The 25,650-nt window shown below is 41.9% G+C and overlaps 1 protein-coding gene across 5 annotated transcripts in view; it reads right to left on the bottom strand.

Moving 5' to 3' along the window:
• NR2C1 (nuclear receptor subfamily 2 group C member 1) overlaps positions 1-25,650 on the bottom strand; it is a 46,836-nt gene that overhangs the window by 12,972 nt on the left and 8,214 nt on the right. For 4 of the 5 annotated variants that reach the window (XM_061639548.1, XM_061639550.1, XM_061639553.1 and 1 more), the window contains exons 3-11: positions 24,706-24,781; positions 23,910-24,017; positions 21,406-21,636; positions 19,528-19,609; positions 15,464-15,643; positions 5,364-5,529; positions 5,191-5,281; positions 2,364-2,548; positions 1,093-1,258 (exon numbers count right to left, since the gene is read on the bottom strand). In XM_061639548.1, the coding sequence (XP_061495532.1) occupies positions 1,093-1,258; positions 2,364-2,548; positions 5,191-5,281; positions 5,364-5,529; positions 15,464-15,643; positions 19,528-19,609; positions 21,406-21,636; positions 23,910-24,017; positions 24,706-24,759 (1,263 nt within the window). In that variant the 5' untranslated portion in view covers positions 24,760-24,781. The remainder of the gene's footprint in view (positions 1-1,092; positions 1,259-2,363; positions 2,549-5,190; positions 5,282-5,363; positions 5,530-15,463; positions 15,644-19,527; positions 19,610-21,405; positions 21,637-23,909; positions 24,018-24,705; positions 24,782-25,650) is intronic. The other variant, XM_061639552.1, reaches the window with a different exon arrangement.

Raw genomic sequence — 25,650 nt, 5'->3', positions numbered from 1 at the left:
AAACTAGAAGTCACTATAACTATTTAGAAATCAGAATTTGACGTTGAATTCTCTCACCCCTTTGCATAGCTGAGAAATTGCTCTGTAGTTTGTTTCTTGGTTAGGCAAAAGGAAGAGCAAAGCGGAAGCAACCTGCACGCTACAGTAATACCTCAGTTAAGAATCCTCCAGGAAGGAAGCTCCTTTTAATAAACGCTTTCTTTAAGATGAAATTGACCAGATTTCCTTTGCTATGGATAAATTTTCATGCCTGTGCCTTTGCTTTAAGGTGAAACTCACCAGCCTGTGTTTTTGCTTTGCTTACAGTGACAAGCCTATGCCTTTGCTTTAAGGTGAAACTGACCAGTCTGTGTCTGCTTTGCTATGGACAAGTTTCAAGCCTGTGCCTTTGCTTTGCTAGGGTGTCACCGACAAGCCTGTGTGTTTGCTTTGCATTAAAGAGATCTTTTGATTTCTCCCAGGGCTGGGGAGGGAAGGGTCCAATATGATTCGGAGGGGGAGGGGTGGGTGCCAAATAGTCACCCTTTGAAAGCTCCTGTTGAAGCTGCCCCCACCACCTATGAGCAGGTATAGGAACCTATCCCCATTCTTTTCATGTTATTCCTACCTCTGGTACCAAAGTTTCTGTTAAATGACGTAATGTCCAGGAACACATCTTCTTCGTTAACTGAGGTATGTATTTGTTTCTGACCATGATTTACCTTTCCATGCAAATGGGCCATTGCATGGTATTTCATTTCATAACTTGTAAAATTAGTCCAGACAGTCTTCATAGTACTTTATTTTATGACAAAGCTACCTTCAATGCGTATTTGCTGTGTTGTATACTGTATTTTAGAATTTATATTACATGTTACACTCATTTATTGCTACTGCCACTAACAGCTAACAGACTTTGAAAGAATGTAGTAGTTAGGTATATATAAGGAATATGTACAGTCACATATATTATCTTAAACAACTGACAGCTAATCATTAATTAGAAGTATATCCTTCAAACATTCCTTAAAAAAAAATCACACAACCGATTTGAATTTGTCTCTACAGAAGTTCAATAGTTTGTGGTTGTAAATAAAATAAAATATTAAGTACCCTGAAAGCTACATGAACCTCACTGAGAAGTGGGCCTTCTATTTCAACAATATTCATGCTGGCTTCTTCACCAACCAAACGTGCGCTGGCTTCCATACTTTCTGCAGAACTCTGACACGATGTGCTCTCTCCTGGGTTTAGTGCTTTTGCAAGAGTATCAAATGCCCTATAAATAATATATTGAAAACTGTAAGATCAACCCAGCTGGAAAGTCAAACAAAAAAAGACAGAAGACTCATTATATGACTTTATAATTTTTTAAAAAAAGAAGTAGCCTTCTAAACTTTTCTCTTTTTTTTGCAAAAAGAAAGAAAAAGTTCTAGGCCTGTAAAATGCACATTAAACCAAATGAAAGGGAGAATGAGGAAAAGGATGAGGAAAAGGATGACAGGTCTGTGGTTCCCAGGAATCTCCAATCCTGACGCATGAAAAATGCCCATTAGTATGGCTCCCAAGACAAGACCCCTAAGTGAATGGTTTTTGTTTTGTTTGTGTGTTTTAGCACAAAGCATTGGAGCATGGGTCAAGAAGCATTACCAGGATGACGATAGTTCACATCATTTCCTCCTATTGCAGAATCACCTTTGGGGCATTATTGGCAGAAACAAGAATAATGACGTATACTTAGCAATCTTTCCTCTCGGTCAGCTTTAGAAAAAGAAATCTGTATAATTACGTATTAAATACTATATTTTAAGAAGGTTATAGTACTTCTTCCAAGCCATAACACCAGGAAACTATGGTTACCAGGTTATAACAAGCTAAGATCTTAAATCAATTTATAATCTTCATTTGTTCTGATCATGGTAACCATAGTGTCTCAATTCAGATGTAATCAGAAACTATGGTTAATTAATCCCGGAACCACAGTACACCAAGAAGTGAGGAGGAAAGGGGCAGAATGCATGGGCACAAAACTTGTGTGTATCTCTGCCTAATGAATTGAGATGTTCAAATTTGAACCAGACCGCTGTGTTAGTTTACATGGCTGATTCAAGCACCTAAACAAGACTGTAAATTGGGTGGGACATGTTGGCCCTCCAAATGTTGTTGAGCTACAACTCCCATCAGCCCTAGCAAACATAGCCAATGGCCAGAGATGATGGCAGTTGTAGTGCAGCAACATCTAGAGGGCCAAATGTTCCCCACCCCTGCTCTAAATGGTTAATCACTCAATTTGTTCATTATGTCATTAACACACTTGCAACTACTGTACCCATGTTGTTCTATAAATGTTCTATTTACTATTTTCATATGCTACCATTTCTTACCTTGTCACATCGGTACTTGCATGCTCATCTTGCTGTAGTTCAGATAGTGATGCTTCTCCATTGCTTAAGCTTTCTATCATAGACAACTCAGGACTACTTTGGGGCATGTCTTTGGACTTGCTTAGACTTGCTAATGATGTGACCACATTTGCTAAAGTACTCAAATCTCCTTGACACGTTTCAACCTAAGAAGGAGGCGAAAGAAGTGAACAGGTTTTTTTCCCCACCCCAACAACTAAATCTTACAGTGGAACCTATACTAAATTACTAGAGAAGACACGTCAGTTGCAAGTATATCTGTGGCAGATTTTCTACTCATGGTAAATACAGGCTTTTATTCAGAAACCCTTTGAGTTAGCATCTCAGTTAATATGTCTTAGAACAGCCTTCCCCAACCTGGTACCCTCCAAATGATTTGTACTACAAACAACATGCATGAACATTGGTCATACTGGCTACAGTTGACTGGAAGGTTGGGAAGGTTGCCTTATAATATTGTTGCAAATGACGAGCACATTTATCAAAAGCATCTAAAAACTTGTTCGGTGTTTTAATAATTCTTAATTGCTTGCCCTTAATACTATCGCACTCTCTATAATTGTCAATACAATGATTTTGCAAGCGCCTACATAAATGCACAAGAAACTATCAAAGCATTGCTAATAACTTACAAAAACATCCTTACCTGCCCTACAAACCATTTTCTGCTAACCATCATAGCTGAACAAATTTGCACAAGTTATCTGACTGAACTTTTTCAACTATTTTAAAGACATTTTTGGAAGCTAAACAGCGATTGTGTGTAGATGGGTTTCAGTCTGAGATGCAGGTGACAAGAACACTAAAGAAACAAAACCAGCTACCAGTATTTAAAATATCAGTACCAGTTAAGTACCAGAAGTAGATGGCAGGCACCTGGCTAGTAAACGTCTTCCTTGCAGATGGAGAAATCCTAATAAATGCCTATGTACTGATTTTAGATGGAGAAATCCTAATAAATGCCTACGTACTGATTTTAAACATCCAGTTAAAGGCAAAACACAATGGCAGCAGATCTGTGCATATGAACCAAGTCTGCCAATCACATGGCAACTGTAGATGCATCTGTTTTCAACAAAGAGGGATTCAGACATGAGGAATCCAAAACCTCCCCCTGTCCACAGCTTGCCTCCACACAGCCTGTCTCTCACAGGTGCTTTCTCTCAGCTGAGTTCTAACGTGCATTTGGATAGGGAGAAAAGTGCCTTGGTGTTGGCTCAACCATGCAGCCCTTATTTTACTTTAAAATCATACCTTCCAACAAACACATATCATCCCATTTTCTACAGAGTATAGCAGATGTGTTTTAAAACACACAGATCATCATAATAGCTATTTTAGTCCATTGCCACACCTATGAAGGGAAATGAGTTATCAAAAGCCACAGTCAGAGCAGCAATGGAGGGCAGTGACCAGTCATTGGGAAGTGGAACAAGACAAAAAGTTACTTGAAGCTGAGGAGGTCCATATATTTTACAAGGGATAGTTTGTGGTGCGGGGAACAAGATTTCCCAGTCTCTTTCCTAGAAGGATCCTTGCCTGAATGCCCACACCCTAAAATCCTGACAACTAGGTAGACACTTAAAAGTTCTGTGCCAAAGCTGCAAATTATATCTATATCGTATTTCTAAGCCAGCCAGTCTGAATATAGACAACAGAAGGTGGACATCGCGGTGGAAGTCAGGTAAAAAAAGAGGTTTATTTTTTTTTAAAAAAAAAATGTACCAGCCTTCATCCTTTTTAGATGTTGGGGCAGTTTATAATCAATAATTGTAATAATAATATAATAATAAAATAACTTCCAACAGATTAAAGTGCCTGGGTAAACAAAGACAGTTTTGCTTGGCACCAAGAAGATTGCCATGTCAGAGCCAAGTAAGCTTCTCTACAGAGGATATTCCATAGCCAGGGTGCTACTGCTTAAAAAGCCCTCTCTTTTGTTGCTAAATACTGTTCCTCTGATAAAGAAGGCAGCTGAAGCAGGGCTTTGACAGAAGACTTCAAGACATCTTTACAAAAGAAAATGTGGAAGGAACATTCAAACTGGCAATGATCATGGCAGCCAAAGACAGCACATAGGCATTAGCCCTGGGCTTGCCAGATCTTAGGCTCAAAGGAAGAGAGTGTCAAGTTGGTGTCATCTCCTGAGATCACGACTAGCCCCTTCTGGCTTTGATGACTAATATAGACTAATTTCCCTGAGCCAAACTTTGTCTTTGATCCACTACCCACAAACTGACCTATCGTGATCTCTGGTGAGTGGGGCTGGAAGACCCTGTTCTTGGAATGACGTTGGCAGGTTTCTTGTATCTGTATCCAGATGCATGAAAGGTGGCTAATATAATTCTAGGGTATACACTTCAAGGATGGAACTACCTCCTGGAGTTAAGGGTGAGTTAGGAAAGTGTTAAAAAGAAGCATGCATCACACCTTTGGAGACTCAGTATATAGTCACCCCCAAAAGCTGCCGTGGGGGCTTGTACTGGGCTCAGGAGAACACAGCTTGAATCAGTTCCATCTACCAGCTCTCTCCTTACATGAATGAAGTCAGGTAGGAAGAGAGAAGGGAGACAAAAAAAAATCTTCCCTTCTTGCCTCTGCTCTGTTCCCTGCCATAAAGACTTGCAGACATTTTCCTGTGCATATATCAGTTTTTTTTAACAGTAACAGCTTTATAAAAAAAAGAAAACCGATTCCTTACACATATTAAATAAATGTCAATGCTACAAAATATCAAAACAATTAAATGCACTGAAAAAAGTATATTTAATGCTACTTCATCATATACCTTATCCTGAGTCATCAACACTGCAGGCTCATTCTTTATACCAGACTGATGAATGTTCACAAACATTCCAGACTCCAACATTCCTGTTGATCTGAAATCAAAGGGCACAAATGTTTACTTATGACCTTAAAAACTGCCTCAAAACCACTTAATCCAGAGCCAGATTTGAATACCTTGCTGTTTCACTGTCTGTTACAAAGGTTGGAGTGGCTGTAAGAGGGCTTCGCAAATCTTTTCGGATATAGATCTTTTCGGTAGAAGCTGCACAATTTGAAGACTTTTCTCTTGATACTTCAACAGGTTTCCTCTCACACTGAACAGCTACAAAAGGGTGTGGAGCTATCAGTAACAATCCAAAATTCACACACAATTAGCTGTTACAAACAAATTTTGAATTTTCAGTTTGTTATGTTATGTTATGTTTTATTTCTAGGCCGCCTTATGGCCAAATAGGCCCCCAAGGCAGCTTACACACAAATACAAATACAAATAAAAATAATACAGTTTACAAAAAAAATCAAACTAACAAAATCCTAACATCTCTAAAAAACAAAGAGCAGCAAACCAAAAGCATTCATCTTCCTGGTAAAGGGCAGTCCCCAGAAAAATGTCACTGAGAGCAGGGGTGGGGGGCAAAGCAGATGGAAAAGCTTGCCCATTGATGGTCCCAGCACAGTCTTATCCCTGCAGCAGCACCTCTCAGTCTGCAACTCCTCCTGATAAGGTCTAGGCAGAGGGGCAAACTATTTTGTAGTTTAAATAATTATCTGGTATTAAACCAAACAGATTTGTTTTCTGGCAACTGCAAACACATGATGATGAAGATACAGTGCCTTGAAAAAGTAATCAGACCCCTGACCAATGCTCTCATATTACTGAATTACAAATGGTACACTGTAATTTCGTTCTGTATGATATTTTATTTTGAAACACAAACTCAAAATCAATTATTGTTAGGTGACATTGGTTTTATGTTGGGAAATGTTTGTAAGAAACATAAAAAACTGAAACATGTTGCTTGCATAAGTATTCAACCCCCACACGTTAATATTTGGTAGAGCCACCTTCCACTTCAATAACAGTTTTAAGTCTTGTGGGGTAGAAATGTACCAGCTTTGCACACAGTGTCAGAGGGATTCACTCCAGGTCGTTCAGGTTGGTTGGATATCACTTGTGGACCTCAATTTTCAAATAGCATCACAGATTTTCCATAGGAGGTGGGCCATCACTGCGGGTTATAGTTCCACCTATCGTGCGAAGGCAAGAATGTTTCTGAAGTCAAGACTAGGGGCGTCAGGCCCCTCCCACTCTCCAGTTAATTCTTGCCTTCGTACGAACAAGATTGATATTCTATAGCGTAGCTTAGCTAAGTCTCTGTGTGTTTTGTTCTTGTATTTGTCTGACAGGGTGTGGAGGTATTGTTATTTGTGTGTTTACCAACCGTTTTCCCTTCCCTCTGTCTTGTTTCTAACGTTGTTTGCCATTCCTGGGGAACTTCCTTGGGGGGGTTCTCCCTGACCCGGGGCGTTTATTTTCCCAGTTTTTTGTCCTACGGCCCTCGGAGAGACCGCGGCTGCGGTTCTCTCCATTCCCAGCGGGAGCTTGCGGCTGCAGCTCCCGGCGCTCTCTACCGTTCCTGGCCGTTTTGAGTCAATTCCTTCCCGGGGTTTACCGAGGCTTCTATCCTCACGGTGGCAGCTTCGGTGTCATATCCCCTCGAGAGCCAGCTACTGCGGCTCTCTTTCGTGCGGCTTTGTCCGTTGGTTTATTTTCTTGAGGCTCGCTGCCTTGCTTTCCACACTGCGACACTTGGGCAGACGGCGGCTGCGGCGGCTCCCTACTGCCCTCTAGCGGCAGCGATTTCTCCCTAGCTGCTTCCTACCTGTTTTCTGTGCCGCGGCTTTTTTCTTGAGGCTCTCTGCCTTGCGTTCCACGCCGCGACAGCTGGGCAGACGGTGACTGCGGCTGCTACCTACTGCTGTCTAGCGGCTGTGATTTCTCCCTAGCTGCTCCCTGCCTATTTGCTGTGCCGCGATCTCGCTAATCGGCCCCACGGCTGCAGATCGAGTTGTGTGCCTCAGTCCGCCATTGCCCCTTCTTTATTGCCCGCCATTTTCATTTGTATTTTCCCGCGCCTGCCTCAGGCGCCATTTTATTTGTCCCCTTTTCCTCTCATGTACTAACTAATAGCAGGCTGCCAGAGCCACTGTATGTGTGGGACAGTTAGGATCCAGCAGATATACAAGGCTTCTTTTCCACTCGACTATTGCTGCTGCTTTTCAAGTCTGTGACAGTGATCTACACCGTATGCACTGCACTTCTGTGGCTGCCTCTTCAGGCTGTGGCTGTGATCTAAACTGCTTTTGAACTAAACCTTGCTGTGGCTGTGTGCTGAGACTATTCATACTGCGCACAAGTTGAACTGTACACTCTAACCCATCTGTGGCCGTGCCTCTTCAGGCTGTGGCTGTGATCTAAACTGCTTTTGAACTATACCTTGCTGTGGCTGTGTGCTGACACTACTCATACTGCGCACAAGTTGAACTGTACACTCTAACCCATCTGTGGCCGTGCGCTCAGACTGTGATAACTTGCATAAGCCTAAACTAGTCTGCATTATTGACACTGACAACATAGTGCATTCTGCCCCCTCTGTGGCCGTGCATCAAGCCTGAAGTATATCCTGTACATTCTGCCCCCTCTGTGGCAGTGTACCAAGCCTGAAACCCTGAAATCCAGCCTGCATTATACTGAAGCTGATACCATAGTGCATTCTGCCCCCTCTGTGGCCGTGCACTCAGCCATCTGCCAGTGCATTCTACCCCCTCCGTGGTCGTGTACTGAGCCTGTTCGGGTCTCTACATTCTGCCCCCTCCGTGGCCATGTACTGCACCCATAGTGATTATAAGATGGCGGAACAGCCAGACATGTCTCAGACAGCCAAGCCACAACCATCCAAGGCAACTAAGACTAAGCATACCAAAGTACTGGCTAAAACTAAACACCTTTCCAGCCACAACAAAACCAAGTGACCACGCTATGCTTCTGTCTCGACACCCACCACAGCAGCTCAGGAACAGTTGACGGATATCTTTCATTCCCCCACTGCTTCCTCAGATGAGGAGGGCTTTCCTGGCTTCCCTACTCAGCCAACACGTAACCAGCCTCCTCCCACATTACCACCCAGAGCTGGTCCTACGTCACAGCCCACTGAGCCACCTACTCAGCCACAACCATCTGCTTCAACGGGGCTACAGCTTTCTCACGAGTTTCTTTCACAACTTCAGGGCATGCTGTCTTTTTTTACACAGATGCAGTCACCACAGGTCTCTGCCATATCTCAAAACACCATGAACCAATATGTAGGCCATGAGACAAATCCTTCCTGCTCCCCAAATCCCTTTGATGTAGCTAGAGGCAGATGTTGTGATGACACTTCATATGGGGAGGAGTCATCCTTCGCTGAACATGCTGATGGAGATGAATGGAGTGACTCTTCAGAACATGAGGAGGATACATCGTATCGCTTGTTTAATGGATCAGATTATCAACCTCTAGCTCGCAGGGTAGTTAACACTCTTGGTCTCCAAGCTGCGCCCTCCTCTGCTGCCGCTCCAACTATTAAAGGAGCCAGGGTCCTCAAATCCCCTGCACCCACTGAGCATTACATCCCGGTGCCGGATCCCATCGCTAAACTGGCTGCCGATGAATGGTCTCATCCACTCCAAACTCGCCGCTTCAAGAACCTGGCTGACAAACTTTACTCTCTAGCCCCTGACTTCACCACCAAGCTGGCCGTTCCTGGCATAGACGAGCCAATCGCCAACCTAGTTTCGCGATCTCTTTTGCCTACAGAAGGAGAATCTCAACTCAAGGATGCTACTGAGCGAAAATTGGACTTCGCTCTACGCAAAAATCACGAGGCTACTGCCTTCTCCATGCGGGCCTCCGCATCAGCGTCCGTATTCTCCAGGGCAGCAATGATGTGGCTGGATGATCTTCTAGAGGACCCTAACCCTGATCCTGCTTCTCTTAGAAGGTCACTCATAAAATTGCGCAAGACAGCGGCGTTTGTAGCGGATGCCACTCTGGATGCCACTCAACTGGGGGCACGAGCCATGACGGCTCAGATAGTCGCTCGACGGACCCTCTGGCTTTGCCATTGGCAGGCTGATCCTACGTCCAGAGTGAATCTCTCTAGGGCACCTTACTCCGGATCTTTGCTCTTCGGCGAGGAAGCTCTAAAGGCAGTGCTGGTCGATCCCAAAGATGCTCACAAACCGGTCTTGGCCACTGTCAAGAACATCGACCATAGGCCTTTCAGGCGATTTCCCCCTTTCCGCACTAACCAGCCCTTTCGAAGACCGCGGCCAGGAGGACGAGGCCGCGACTTCAGATCCTATGACTCCAGTACTTTCAGGGGAACCTGGAACCGTCGTTTCCACGGCAGAGGTCAGTACCAAGGGCGCAGAGGTACCTCATCGTCCTCATATAGGGGAGGGTCTCGCCAACGCAAACAGTACTAGCGCACTACCTGTGGGTGGCAGACTGCTTATGTTTGGAGACCAGTGGCTGCATCTGACTAAGATCGCCTGGATCAGGGACATTTTCTCCTTTGGCTATGCAGTAGAATTTTGGGCGACCCCACCAGACAAATTCCATCTATCCCCTTGTCCCAGGGCACAGACCAGGCACAGCATCATGCAGACAGCTATACAATACCTCTTGGACATAGCGGCAATAGAGCCAGTCCCCACAACTGAGAGGTCGGAAGGGGTGTACTCCCTCCTATTTGCTGTGCCAAAACGAGATTTATCATGGAGGGCAGTATTGGACCTCAAGTTTGTCAACCGTTTTGTAACATATCGCAGGTTCAAAATGGAATCACTCCACTCCATTACGGAGAGTCTGCATGAAGGAGACTTCCTGGCTTCTATCGACCTTAAGGAAGCGTATCTCCATGTGCCCATTTGCATAGCCCGCAGAAAGTTTCTTCGGTTTGCTTTTGGCCACCAGCACTTTCAATATAGAGCGATGCCATTCGGCCTCTCCTCTGCTCCAAAAGTGTTTACCAAAATGCTACTCATCCTAGTGGCTTATCTCCGGACCCAAGGGGTTCATCTCTACCCATATCTGGATGATCTGCTAATACGGGCCAAATCTGAGGAGCTGGCTCATCATCACTTAACAATCACCCTCAATGTTTTGCAGGCCCACGGCTGGCTTGTCAACTTCGACAAAAGCCATCTCCAACCAACCCAACGCCTACTACATCTAGGGGCAATGTTGGACACCCTGCAGGCAATGGTCTTCTTGGCTCCAGATCGCATCACTGCCATCACAAGCATTGCAAGGTCCCTGATACAACAAACATCCGCAGACGTCATGCTTCTCGCCAGAGCGCTCGGGATGTTCATCTCTACAATCCACATTGTGCCATGGGCTCGAGCCCACACTCGGCACCTTCAATGGACTCTGTTGCCATTTCAACAGGACATTGCCAGCTCCAACCATCGCAAAGTTCGTTTGAGCCCCGCACTGCGCCTCTCCTTCCGCTGGTGGACCAAGGTTCAACACCTCTCCAGAGGCAAGTCGTTCAGAGAACCCCGCAGAACCGTTGTAACCACAGATGCCAGCCTCATCGGTTGGGGAGCCCACTGCAACTCCCAGTACGTTCAGGGGGTTTGGTCCACCGCAGAGCAAACTCAAAGCATCAACTGGCTGGAGCTAAAGGCTGTCCACTTAGCTCTACGTCATTTTCAGTCTCTGTTCCCTTTGGACCATGTGCTCATTCGAACAGACAACACGTGTGTAAAATCACATTTGAACAGACAGTGGGGCACCAGGTCTCGTCCTCTGCAGGACTTAGCCTCCCTCATCTTTGTCTGGGCAGAACAACATCTACAATCCCTGAAAGCAGAACATCTCAGAGGGATTTGGAATGTGACAGCAGACTGGCTCAGCAGACAACAAGTCTTTCCGGGAGAATGGAAACTTCATCCAGACATTTTCCATCGTCTCCAGTGTCGCTTCGGCGCCTTCTCAGTCGACCTGTTTGCTTCCAGTCGCAATTGCCAGCTTCCCAGGTACTTTGCCCGATACCTGGACTCAACAGCGGAAGCAGTGGATGCTCTGACGACACCTTGGGCAGACGGTCTCTTGTACACCTTTCCTCCCATACCATTGCTAGCCAAAACCTTGAGGAAGGCGCAAACCGAGAGGGCACAGCTGGTTCTGATAGCACCATTTTAATGGCCACGCCAACCGTGGTTCTCAGATCTTCTGGCAATGTCAATGGTGGATCCTTGGACACTTCCAGTCAGGCCAGACCTCCTATCCCAGGGTCCAGTACTGCACCAGGACCTACTTGGTTCAATTTAACAGCGTGGCATTTGAACGGGGACATTTGAGGTCAGCTGAACTGTCTGATGCTGTGATTGATATTATTTTGGCCTCGAGAAGACCATCTACCACTCGTATTTATCAACATACCTGGGTGGCTTTCTCCAAGTGGTGTCAGTCACACCACCATGATCCATCCCAGGCCACTGTGCATCAGGTGCTGCAATTTCTTCATAGCGGCTTTATGATGGGACTTCGACCCAACACTCTACGTCGACATGCGTCCACTCTGTCGTCCATTCTCTCAGTGTCCTCTCCTGGAGATCATATTTCCTCACATCCGTTCATCAAACGTTTTTTGAGGGGAGTCGCCCTACGCTCTCCGGCTGTTGTCCATCGGTTCCCCTCATGGAGTTTGCCGAAAGTTCTGCAGGCTTTGCAACGCCCTCCGTTTGAACCCATCAGGACTGTGCCCCTACGTATGCTGTCCTTCAAGGTCTTGTTTCTGATTGCAATCACATCTGCCAGACGCGTTTCAGAGTTGGGCGCATTGTCTTCTGCTCAACACCTCTGCGTCTTCCATAAGGACTCTGTTGTGCTGAAGACTGATCCTTCCTTCCGTCCCAAGGTCGATTCAGTTTTTCATTGCAACCAGGACATTGTTTTGCCTTCCTTTTGCCCGAATCCTATCCATCCTCTCGAGAAGGCTTGGCATTCGTTAGATGTCCGGAGGGCTCTCAAGACCTACCTGTCTAGGACCCAAGAGATTCGACGAACGGAGTCTCTGTTTGTATCCTTTCATCCAAGGTCTATGGGGCATAAAGTATCCAATTCCACCTTATCCCGTTGGTTAAGGGCATGCATTACTTTAGCATATGAGTCCCTGAAGCTGTCAGTTCCAGCTAGTATAACGGCTCATTCTACCAGGTCAGCTGCCACTTTGGCTGCTTTTGCCACTAATGATCCTGTTGCCGATATTTGCAGGGCTGCAGTCTGGTCTACCCCACACTCGTTTATAAGGCATTATAAAATTGATCGTTATGCCTCTGCTGACGCATCTTTCGGCAGACGAGTGTTGCAACAGGTTCTTAATGAGGATTAACACATGGGTGGTCCCTCCCTGCATGGGCTGCTTTGGTACATCCCGCAGTGATGGCCCACCTCCTATGGAAAATGTACCATTGGTCTCACCTGAAAGGTGATTTTCATAGGAGTGGGCCATCACGGCCCTCCCAGTTGGAGGATGACTAGATATTTTCTAATGGGTTACATGTTTTTTAATCGGTTACATATTATTGTTACGCTATTATATTTAAATGTAAGAGTGAAGTCAAGACTTTAGTTCTGTTATATTGTTATGTTAGAATCATGTTATTATGCATGTGACTATTGTGTTATTTTCCTGGCGGGCCTGTTGGCCTTGTTCTTGTATTTTTAGATATTTCTTTTCAGACTCGCCACGAATGAACTGGAGAGTGGGAGGGGCCTGACGCCCCTAGTCTTGACTTCAAAAACATTCTTGCCTTCGCACGATAGGTGGAACTATAACCCGCAGTGATGGCCCACTCCCATGAAAATCACCTTTCAGGTGAGACCAATGGTACATTCTCAATGGGATTGAGATCAGGACTTTGACTGGGCCACTGTAGGACATTCATCTTTTTGTCCTTGAGCCACTCCAGTGTTGCTATGGCCTTGCTTTGGGGATCATTGTCCTGCTGAAAAGTGAATTTCCTCCCAAGCTTCAGTTTTTTAGTGGCTTGAAGCAGGTTCTCTTGCAGTATTTCCCTTTATTTTGCTCTATCCATTTTTCCTTCAATTTTAACAAGATACCCAGTCCCTGCTGATGAGAAGCATTCCCCCCGCATGATGCTGCCACCAACATACTTCACTGTAGGGATGGTGTGTCTTGAGACATGGGCAGTGTTAGGTTTGCACCACACATAGCGCTTTGCGTTTTGGCCAAAAAGCTCTATCTTGGTGTTATCTGACCACAAAACGTTTTCCCACATCACAGCTGGGGCACTCTCATGCTTTTTGGCAAACTCCAGATGTGCTTTCAGATGGTACTTTTGAGTAACGGCTTCTTTCTTCCCATCCTCCCATACAGGCCAGTGTTATGCAGAGCTCTTGATATGGTTGACTGGTGCACCATTACTTCACTCACAGCCACTGAACTCTGTAGCTCCTTTAAAACGATTGTTGGCCCCTCTGCGGCGTCTCTCACAAGTCTCCTTCTTGTTCAAGCGCTGAGTTTTGAGAGATGGACTTTTCTTGGCAGTGCCTGGGTGATGTGATGCAGCTTCCACTTCCTGATTATTGATCCAACTGTGCTCACTGGGATATCCAAATACTTGGATATTATTTTGCACCTTTTCCCTAATCTATGCATTTGTATCACATTATCTCCCACTTCTGTAGAATGCTCTCTGGTCTTCATTTTCATTCAGATCCACAGCCTGACCAATGATCCTTCAACAGTGGGGGTTTTATCCTGACAATGTGACAGCAACTTGAATGGTTCACAGGTGGAGGCCAATGGTAAGGTAACTGTGTCCTCAATAGGGCAATTTCTTTCATCTGTGTAAACTGGGAGCTTCCACAGCACAAGCCTTGAGTACTTATGCAAGCAACATGTTTCAGTTTTTTATGTTTCTTACAAGCATTTCCCAACATAAAACCAATGTCACCTTACAATAATTGATTTTGAGTTTCAGTGTTTCAAAATATCATACAGAACGAAATTACAATGTACCATTTGTAATTCAGTAATATGAGAGCACTGGTCAGGGTTCCGATTACTTTTGCAAGGCGCTGTATAGCATAGTACAGTCTGTCCCCTCAGCTCTTTCCCTCCTGTGCACCGAATTCCCCACTAACTTAGCCTTTAAATATAACTAATACCAAGTACATTAAATATGGTTAAGGTCAGCAGGAAGAATTCATGCATGAGAAGAGAAGGGTGAGGGGCAGGAAGTCATAATCCCATAGCCCATTTCTAATCATTTTGCTAATCTCTTACTGACAATGTTATACATTAACCCAGAGATACTCAAAAACATTGATGTGAAATGGCAATTTATGCATTTGCCATAATTTGAACCTAACACTAAGTTTCCATATGAATTTTTTTGTTTAGAATCTCTCCAGCAGCAGTTTTCATATTTTCTATCTTCAGGAAATCCTTTTCACATTTTGCCAAGGAACTCCTGCTTATTGCAGGAGTTTGTGTGGAGTTTACATGTGATTATTTAGTTCTTGTGGGGTGTTGGCTAGGCCTTTTGGGCCTCACTGTCTTCAAACATAAACTGAATACACACTCAGTAACACAACCAAAGCTTCCCTCTGGTTGAATGATAGGCTTATTCACCATTATTGATTTTCTAGTTGAGGAACCCTGGTAAGCATTCCGGGAAGACAGTTTAAACACCACTATTTTGACAGATCTTTACCTCTGATTTTGTCTGCTTTTTGCAGTACTGAAAATCAAAAAGAGTTCTTTCTCAACTTTGCAATTACTGCACCTTATGTGAGCAAACAATATATAAATATAAATGTTTTTCACAGTTGTTCAAAATATATAGAGTTTTCATTTGTGGTGGAGGGGCAGGTATTGCCAAATCTCAAGTCTGATCCTCTTTCAGTAGTGGAAGACTTTTTTCCTTCAGCTATAAGTTAAAATATTAGGGAGGGGCCAATATGCTCTTGGAGCCACTCCCTTGCATATACAAAGAGCAAAAAGTGGCCACTCTAGTAGGAATTTAGGCCTTTGTAGCATCAATAGTATCTTGTTGCTAAAAAACTTAAATTTATTCCCAGCTATTAATTTGGATGTAATGGTTGGGGACTGTGCAAAAGCAGAGAGCACCAATTAAATCTTCCAGAGATTTCCCCCTCCTCACAATAAACCTTGGGTAATGCTCATACTTACAATCTTGTTTCATTCCAAACGCAATACATCTCTGCAGCCTACAGTACTGGCATCTGTTCCTGTGATGTTTGTTAATCACGCAGTCTCTTGCCCCTCGGCATGAATACACTAAATTCTTTCGTATGCTTCTTTTAAAGAATCCTTTGCATCCTTCACATGTCACTGCTCCATAATGGCGTCCTGGTTACATAATACATTAATTATGAAATTTTATTCTAAGGTTGTTTGAACAAAAAATTTTTTAGGGAATGTTGAAAATAGTACAATGAAGGTGCCTGCCTAATATCAACGGTCAGGGAGTTCCAAAGTATAGGTGCTGCAACAACAATGAAGGATTGGTTCCTTACAAGTTTTGTTTTATTTATTTATTACATTTATACCCTGCCTTTCTTTTCATGAGAGAAACTCAAGGCAGCTTACATATGGTTCCCAGGTGGTCTCCCATCCAGGCACTGACCAGACCTGAACCTACTTAGCTTCACCAGGGTGCTGGCCTCGTGCCTTCAGACCACAGCCTGGGACCAGTTCAGAACAATTATGTGGCACTTCCAAAAGTTCCAGTTCAGCAGATCAAAATCACTGAGTGAATTTGTTTCAGGGAATTCTCACAAAAGAGAAGACTTTGAGAAGCATTACTGAAATCAATGCATGTCTAAGTTTTGAAGACCAGACCTTTTTTGAAGTTTAATCTGAAATGTACTATTATTTATTAGTAAGTGATATAAGCATACGAAACATCATACAAGGAAACAGCATTTTCACCAAATGCCAATATAGAGTGCCAACAAATAGTAGGCTGAAAATGGAGTAGAAAATCTGCTGGACCACCATGACATTCTAATAGTGTTACAGGAATTCTGCCCTAAAACTGCAAATAGATAAGCTTGCAAAGACAAATGTCCAGAGCCCTGTATCAGGCAACATTTAAATTTGATTATCTGCTTTTGGACAACCAGCCAGTGGAAAGTTAATGTTCCAAAAAGCTGAGGGGCATAAAACTATCTGGGAAAGTATTATTACATAAAATGGAAATTTTGAATTCAGATTTCCCTATCCCTTTTCTGGATATTCTAGTTAATCCACCACACCTTTGGTCAACTACATTTCCTTTCAATAAAGCTCCTCTACAGAAGCAGTGCCAAACAGAGATGTTAGAAGAATGGCTTTTGGTAGAAACGGGATTAATTTTATTTAGCCTGATATTTAACAGCATCCTTCTGGAATAGCAAAGCTAAAGGGATTAAGCAGCTCACCTGGCCTCTTTCTACCCTACAGCTATGAAATCATGTGCACATTTAGCCCTATGCAAATATGGCACAATGTAGGCCTGAACAATTGGATCTATATACTACAAAAATAGGGTATATACAGATCCTGTAGTTCAGGCTTATAGACACTGGACTTCATACACAAAGGCCCCATGCTACTTTGACACCCAGATGTGTGAACAAACAGAATGGCCTAGACAGCAAGACATGAAGGGATTGCAGGGAAGAGAAGAGGAGGGGAGGGGCTTGTTCCATTGTTCGAGCAAAAGTAGCTATTTGAGCAGAATGGCAGCGCTGGATACTTCATGTGTTTAATCTATTACCTGCATAGTGTTTCTGTATCAACTTTATAGAATGAATTACTAAAATAACTGCTGGCAAGAAGAATTTTTCCTGTCACATATGTCTATTTTAAAATTTAATTAATTAATAAATGTAATGATATATGTCCCATCCTTCTAGTGCTTACATACCACTCGGGGTGGCTTGCAACAAATAAAACCAATGATTAAATACAATGACATTCCATAAAAAACAGGGAGAGATTCAACAGATAAAGCAGACTCAGCAAACAAAAGAGAAAAATTCTCAAAATGCCCTCAAAAATATTTACTGTAGTTAATGACCAATATATTTTTGAAAACGTTCCCCTTCTTGTGGGGCGATCTAAAACACATGCAAAAGCATAAGATTATAGGTACATAGGAAGCTGATTCATACCAAGTCAAACCATTGGTCTATCAAGTTCAGTATTGTCTACACTAGGGTTGGGGAATTGGATCTGGGTAGTAGGTCAGACTCTTCTTGCCGCACACACTGGTGAGACTACCCAGTTGTCAATCATGTCACATCAGGTGTTCCGCTTTTGTCCATACCAACACAAATATGCTTAAGAGTACAAAGGCAGAGTAGGTCATTTACATTGCAAACCAATACATGTCTATTTAGAGGTAAGCTCCACTGGGTTCAGTGGGACTTACTCCCAGGTAAGTGTGTACTGCACTGCAGCCTTAGTCTTTTAGATGCACTTAGCCAAGGATGAAGCCAATAGTATTTTTTCCAGTGTTCCGATAAAACGAGTAAGTAGACAGTGATATTATATTGGATCTTTTTCTTTGTTCTTCCTCCTCCCCTTTGTTGCTTTCTGTGAAAATACATTTGTAGCTCCTGATATGTAAGGATTCAATAAGACTTTGTTTTTTATGTTAATGGGTTGCTTTATATTAGTAACTTTTCTGTTTTACAGATATGAGGTATAAGTTTTTAATGGATATTCTATAGTGGGTTTGTTTACTTAGATGTTTTTAAAAATATTTAAGACAGGTTCCAGATTCTTCTTAATACATGATCTTATGTTTCTGCATATATTTTACATTATCTTTCAAGGGGGGGATTCCAAAATGCATTGGGCATTAACAACTACAGTAAACTTTCTAAGCGGCACTCTGAACCCTTCACTTCTGTCTTCCTGTATCTAGTGCTTTCTCTCCCTTGTTTGGGTTTCAGCAAACAAGCTCTTAAAAGTTTTTACCATCTGGCAAAACAACAAGAGAGGGAGCTAGCAGAGCCTCTTGAGACAGAGAATACCATAATTTATGTCCTCTCTTTTATCCTCATCAACCAATCCTTCATTATAGTCAGGACACAGAGAAGGGCCTAGGCAGGCTGTTATGGGAGGAGACAGTCCCTAAGGTATCCTGGACCCAAGTTGTTTAAGTAATAACCAACACTTTGAATTGCACCTAGAAATAAATTAGTAACCAGCACAGCTGTAGCAGGGCATGTATGAGCAAGTACCCACTAATATTCTTGCTACACTGGACCAACTGAAATTTCCAAAGATTCTTCCAAAGTATTTTTATTTTTTATTTATTTAACAACATTTATATATTCCTTACTAGAACAAAAGACCTCTCAGCAGTTTACAAGCCATTCTAAAACATTCATTTGAAATACAAATAATTAAACAAACATGAAAAACAAGATACATTAAAAAATGCAATGTAACGTAAAAGCAGTACTTTCAAAGCATGTACACGTACTAAAATCATGTCTTGGTAGGCTTGCTAGAACAAAAAAAGTTCTTAACAGGCACCAAAAACAATACATGAAGGCTCCTGCCTAATATCAATGAGCAGGGAGTTCCAAAGTATAGGTGCTGCCACACTAAAGGACTGATTTCTTGCAAGTGTGGAACAAGTATTATGTGGAACTGGTAAAAGTGCCAGTTCTACAGATCAAAGCAGTCAAGTGGGCACACATGGCGATCCTTCAAGTGAACTGGCTGTTAAGGGTTTTAATATACCAATAGTAACACTTTGAATTTGGCCTGATAACCAGTAGCCCGATATAAAGTGCACTGCAATAATCCAATGTAGATATTAACTAAGACAGAGAGATAATGCAAAGCTTTCTAGCTTGATGTTTCATGTCTGGTACATAAATGGGTTTTACAATTTCACTGTATGTATGAATGTCCATATAGAGACTACAGCAGTTATCACAGCGTTTTACCAGAACCTTGTTTTGAACTCCATTTCCTGGCCATCAAAGGGAGGGGGCATTTCCTAATGTTTCTTTTTTATATAGAGCTATAAAAATTACCATACTAGGTAAACATAATTGGATGTATTGAACCAATGATAGATTCTTAAGGTAGTCAAAAGAACGTATAGACATCAAAACTGTGCTTGCTGTCCTAATATAAAAGTTTTAAATACATGGTGAGGATAGGTTTAAGATGGAGGGGGGGAATTCCAATTACATTTTGCAAAATAGAACTACACAGTGACTTACCTGATGCCTTGTCACCACAAACAACACACAGATCAAATACTTTATTTAGGGTCTGTTCTGTGGAAGAACTGTCTGTTAGAATCTGAAAAAATAATAATACATAAATCAGTTCTCGCTTTCACCAACTGCTTTCACCAATCTATACCTATAAACTAAAGGCCTGATACTGAGACATGCAGGAGCGTGAAGAGTTTCTTCTTCACTAAACTATAGCTGAGGTCCAGATGATGTACTTGGCAATAAATATTTCAGAAGACATTAAACCAGAGATGGGAAGTCTCTGGCCCTCCAAATTTTGTTGGACTATTATATTTGGAGGGCCACAAGTAGGCCATGCTGGCTGGGGTTGATGCAAGTTGGAGTCCAACAACATCTGGAAGGCAACAGATTCCTCATATCTGCATTAAATGAATCTGGTACTGGATAAACTAAGCAGGACTACATTGAATCACAGCACTTAGAGTTTAAAAGTAATACTAGTGCTGCACATAATTTCCCATGCTGATTTCATTTATTCCATGGCACAGTGCTGAAAAAGTTAGACTTTCTCCTACTTAGAAAAATCTAGCATCTCATATGAGCAATTTAGTATCCAGAATATCCTGACTGCTTGAGATATACATAAAAAATTCTCCAAAAGGAGAAAAGTGGCTAACCAAATATAAAAATGAACACAAAACTAAATTAACAATAAGCCTATACAAAACTTAGATAATTACCAACACTATTCAAGACCAAAAGCAGAATTTTAAAAAATGGGGCCCAGAGAGCAAAGATTACAATTTATAAAATTAAAAAGCAACCGAATTAAAGACTTGTTCAAAAAGATTATTATTATTTTGCTATACTTTTTGCAATTTTATGTTTGCAAGAAAATAAGGTTGTATTCAACTAAGTTATACTCCAAGTAGAAATGACTAATTTGGGCTCATTAATATCATTTGGTATACTCAGAATATAAATTGGACACAACCCCAAGTAAACCCATTGAAATTAATGGATTCAAGTTAGTTGCGTCTTTTGACTTTAATCAACCTGCTCTGAACAGGAATAATGCTAGATACAACCTAGAGTTACACACTGGCCATGGGGCTCATCAATAGCATTGACTACTAAGATATACTATCAGCAAGGATAAGGACAGAGAATACGGGAACAACATTAAACTGTTTTAAGTAGTGATTCTGCTATTGCAACGTTCACTATTTCCCAGAGCTCAATTTGCAATATTGTGTCATTGAGCAAAATGCAACTCTTTGGTCAATAAACACACACACAGCTCTTCCAATTGCTTATGGAGAGTAGGGAGAGAATTATAGCCAGTCATGACATTTTCAGTGATGAAACACAACCCTATGTTTGCCAATGCCCACACAAGTTTGTGATAATTTTTTTTTTAAAAAAAATAAGTTTAATTTCTTTGGCAGGTAAGCAATCCCTCACCATACTACTGTGGCACAGGACCATTTATGTCACTCTCTAAAAGGACCAAAAAAAGTGCCAAACTGTGAGACTAAAGTTGTGAGGAATGAATAACTGATGACACTCTGAGCTCCTTGGAGGATGGGTAAGATAAAAAACGTAATAAATACTGGTCTTCTTCCAAAGCAACGCTTCAGCATTTTGTTAACCTTTAAAAATCACAAAATGCTTTTCTCTGAAGCTTGTTTCCTTTTCCAGTATGAAAGCACACATCCTGCAGTACTTTGCTTTACAAAGCAGCAAACAAGCTACTTTCCTATGCACAACAAGGCTATAAATCTGCAACGCATATACAGGAAATTGCACTGCTATTGATAGAGCAGGACTAGCATGAGTATTATGAAAGTCTAGGTGTTTAAAAGTAATCTGAATAAGTGACAGCATGAGACACCATACCTGAATACGTTGTGCAGATATATCTGGGGATGCAAAAAACAATTGGTTGACCCCTGCAGCATCTGGAGTTGTTAAGAAAACCTTTCCTGGAGTGGCATCTTGTCTTGCAAGGATCACTTTGCTTGGGGTAGAACCATCATGATTTGTTAATATGAACTGCTTGCCTGTTGCAGTTTGATCAAGTGCTGTAACAATCTGAATCTTCTGCCCCGTCTGCTGATCTGTCACAATCTGGTAACACATTTATTTCACGTTATGGTAGCTTATGCTTAAAAAGTATGGTCCAGCAGAATTATGGTGCTGTCCGGTATGACGGAAGAAAACAGAACTATAGTAACTGCTTTCAGCAGATGCAGCATATATTACATGAATGAACATCCAAGCTTATTCATTATGTTCACTCAAGATTTAGGAGTGCCTCATATCTAAAGACACATCCACATTTAAATTGAAAAAAACTTATAGCCCTTGAACTTGTAAATTAGATTCTGAATTCTTCAGAATCCATTCCAATATAAAATTAGCGGCCCAGCTGCTTTGTTATGAGATTTGTTTCTTACAACCCAATACTATGCATATTTACAGGAAATAAGGCTCACTGTTTTCAAGAGAGGGTTACTCCTAGGTAAGTGTGCATGGGATTATAGCCACTGAGATCAGATCCACTATAGCAAGAGATATCTGACACCCTAGATTTTTAGACCTTGCATTTTCATTACAATCTCTTATAAGTGCATACACTTTGAATGATTTCCATCGTTGGTCATACTTGGAGTAGACACTGAGTCATCAATGAACCTTATGTCTATTTATTTCAACAGGTCTACTTTGAGTACGGCTTAGTTACATATCACCCTTTGTTTACAGGAACTATGGAGAGAATGGTGCAGTTATGGAAAGAAACTAATCTACAGTGTACAAATTAAAAGTAACTTAGTGAAGCTTGGTCTGCTGAGTGCACTCACAAGATACCACAAGATTCACAAGTTAAGAGTTGTCAGGTTTCACATATCGACCTGAGGATTCAGGGCTTCAACTTCCTTCTAAAGGTTGTCCAGGAAAAGAATCTAAATGTCAAAGAAAGGAGCCTAGAAATGTTCTAAAGAGGAGTGGCTAGTACCTTTTGGCCTGAGGGCCATATTTATGGCCAGCTGCCCCTCCACCAGTGGGTGTGGTCAATGTATGCATAAGCCCAGCAGCACATACAAACCACACACACATGCACATTCACCACACATATAGTACATGCACTCACCGGACACAGTCACATATCACTCTTTCCCTCTCTCACACATATATACACAACACACCAGTTCAGAAGACGCTGTGGGGGCTGGTGGGCCAGTTTCTGAGGCTTGGGGGGGGCTGATGCAGGCCATGGGTTAGCTAAAGTTCCAACATGCTCTTGCAGACTTAGATTTTTTGTCTCTTGTAGAAGAGAGTGTCAGACTAACAAAGGCATAATAAAAATTTTAAAATGCATGGAAAGAGAGCAGTAATCCTGAACTATAAAACACAAGAACTATGCAATACTAACAGGCTCTCGTAACAGTACTTCTATCAGTGGCTTACAAAATAATTAATATACAACATCAGCACAATACAATGAACCAAAATCCCACAAATTATGACGATAATGCTACAAAATTACAATAAAGCAAGGAATAAAACAATCAATTCTCCACTGGCTGCTCTTAGGCTCTGCTGCCTGAATCTCTATCTCTGTACCTCAAGAGGCCTGGCAGCCCAATCCAAATTACCTGTGGAGGAACTGCAGGTAACAGCCATGCTGTTGAGCATGGGATGCGGCAAGGAAAGAAGCTACAACTGTCATTGCAACGTAATGCTCATGAAAGAGGAGGCATTAAAGCTAGGACTACTGCTGCTGCTCCTGCTGCTGCTGCTTTATGTAAGTGCTTGAGTGAATAAGAGCAAAGCATTGGTATGTAAATGTAATGCCTTCAAGTTGATTCCAACTTATGGCAACCCTATGAATAAGGTTTTCATGAGGCTGAGAGGCAGGGACTGGCCCAAGGTCACCCAGTGAGCTTCATGGCTATGTGGGGATTCGAACCCTGGTCTCCCAGGTCGTAGTCCAACACCTTAACCACTAATTTTCTCTTTTCTTGGAAACAAGATTAGGCCTCTGAGTGTGCAAGTATAATAAACACTACATAATCTGCTGAGCCATAAATTATAGGCGGTAGTAGTGTATACATCTTCCTTAAAAGTATTAAACATAAGTGTTCAAAGTGCTGTACATACTTTTAAGTTAAATTATTACACCTAACCTGTCCAGTGACATTAGTTCGCGGTAGGCAGAGGAAACCCACATTTGGGCTGGATCCAGTGTTTATGATACCAGTTTTCGGTTGTGGGGGAACCATACAATGGGATAAGTTTGACTAACTCTCCATTTGTTGTTCAATGGTTCCAGAAGTCTATGATTATATGATGTTCAGGAAACACTTTTCAACTAGTGAAGTTTTTTAGACTGAATGTACCTGTATGCGCTGTGGTAAGGACAGTCCTGTATCAGAAGGGACAATCTGAATTCTTTGCGCTGTCCCATCCATTAGCGTTTGTGTGACATATCCTTGGGAATGTGCTATCTAGAACAAAAGACACACACATGTAACCCATTAAATGAACAAAGTTTGGCAGGAACAGCAGAAACTGGTCAAATTACTCTTTCACTAAAGGAGCACTGGACAAGCAAATTCACAAATCAATGTTGAGAACTGAATATACCCCAGAGAAACTGATTTTTTTACAAGACATGTTAGTTGCAGACTGTATTAAAACATCATTCTATACATTGGTATATCCTGCAATCCTAGAACAGAATTGCTAATTAACTGCTGTGCTTAAGTACTGACTACTTGATTGACTGTCATAAAACATTTCCTAGTCACTCAACCCTCCCCCATATCTCCCCTATAAGAGATTACTGTATCTGGATAGCCATTAATAAACACAATTTGCTTACTTACAAGCCATTTGGAATGCATCTGCTGTAGATTATCAAGCTAAGTGGTACTGCACACTATGTTTTCATGGGTATCCAGACACAGGAGTAACTGGTCCAAAAGGAGGACAGCTGTTGTTCTCCAAATACAAGACTTAACTGAGTTATCACACAAAATCACTGTCAGCTAGAATTTCCTGGAATGCAACTTAACATCTTGAATATAAATCAAAAAGTAAGAAAATAAATTCCAGAGTGACGGACAATTAACTTTTAAAGACATTTTATATATCAATTTGAGTTATTATACAGCTTGTCTAAAAAACAAGTACCTCCCCCATTTGCTGTTCAATAATTTGATGGGCCAATTCCTCGATAGTTGCCATGATCTTGGGTCACTAGTGTTTCCTGTAAGAGAGAGATTTCTAAGAGAAAACAAGTGCAAAACCAGGAACAGTTGTCAAGATTTTCTTGATAGTGCAGCAGTAGTGCTCTGAAAAATGGAAATGTTTGTCAAAACTTAAAACTGTATAGCAATTTTATTCACAAATCACATCACACTACTGCCGAGCTAGTGATGTGCCTATATAGCTGAACCTTGTTTTTAACAACTTGCCTGGACCTGGAATTCCATACAGATGAATGGGTGTGCTGGCAGAGGAGTCATAAGTTCCTCAGGTTCTTTCTGCTGGGTTAGCTGTGGAGAAAGAAAAGTCTCTTCCCTAATAGAAGGGGACTTTTTAAACCGGCCTGCCAAAAGACTTGTAGCCTGCATTTCTATGCTAGCTGAGGGGACTTCTTCTCCACAGCCAGCATGGAAACAGCAGGCAAGTAAATAAATAAACAGCAGGCCAGTGACATATGTGGACTTATAAATAATACTGCTATAGAAATACAGCTATTTCTAAGTGGATACCTCGGTTTTAGAGCAGACAAATATTTTCATTCTAGAAAATACTTTCACAGTATCAGAGCCAGTAATCTATGTTTCACCCATATCAAGGGCAAAATAAATAGCTGCCTTGAGTATCATAAACAGAAAATCAGACACAAAGAAATATTATAGCCAGCCTCTTGGATTCTCCTGATATCATACTTTTTAGATCATTCATAACTTCCAGATCTTAAGTTCTTTTTGCTTGCTTCTCTATGACAGGAAAAATGGTTCCTCTTGCAAAATATATCTCCTCTTTTTCTCTTCATCCAAAGTATTTCCTGCTCACTAATTTCACAAATGAGACAATGTCATGACTACATGTAGTGAACAAACAATTTAT

Source organism: Rhineura floridana, chromosome 8 (assembly GCF_030035675.1).
Source record: "Rhineura floridana isolate rRhiFlo1 chromosome 8, rRhiFlo1.hap2, whole genome shotgun sequence".
NCBI lineage: Eukaryota > Metazoa > Chordata > Lepidosauria > Squamata > Rhineuridae > Rhineura > Rhineura floridana.
The sequence above is the reverse complement of the archived record's forward strand: the minus strand, read 5'-3'. Positions and strand labels throughout refer to the sequence as shown.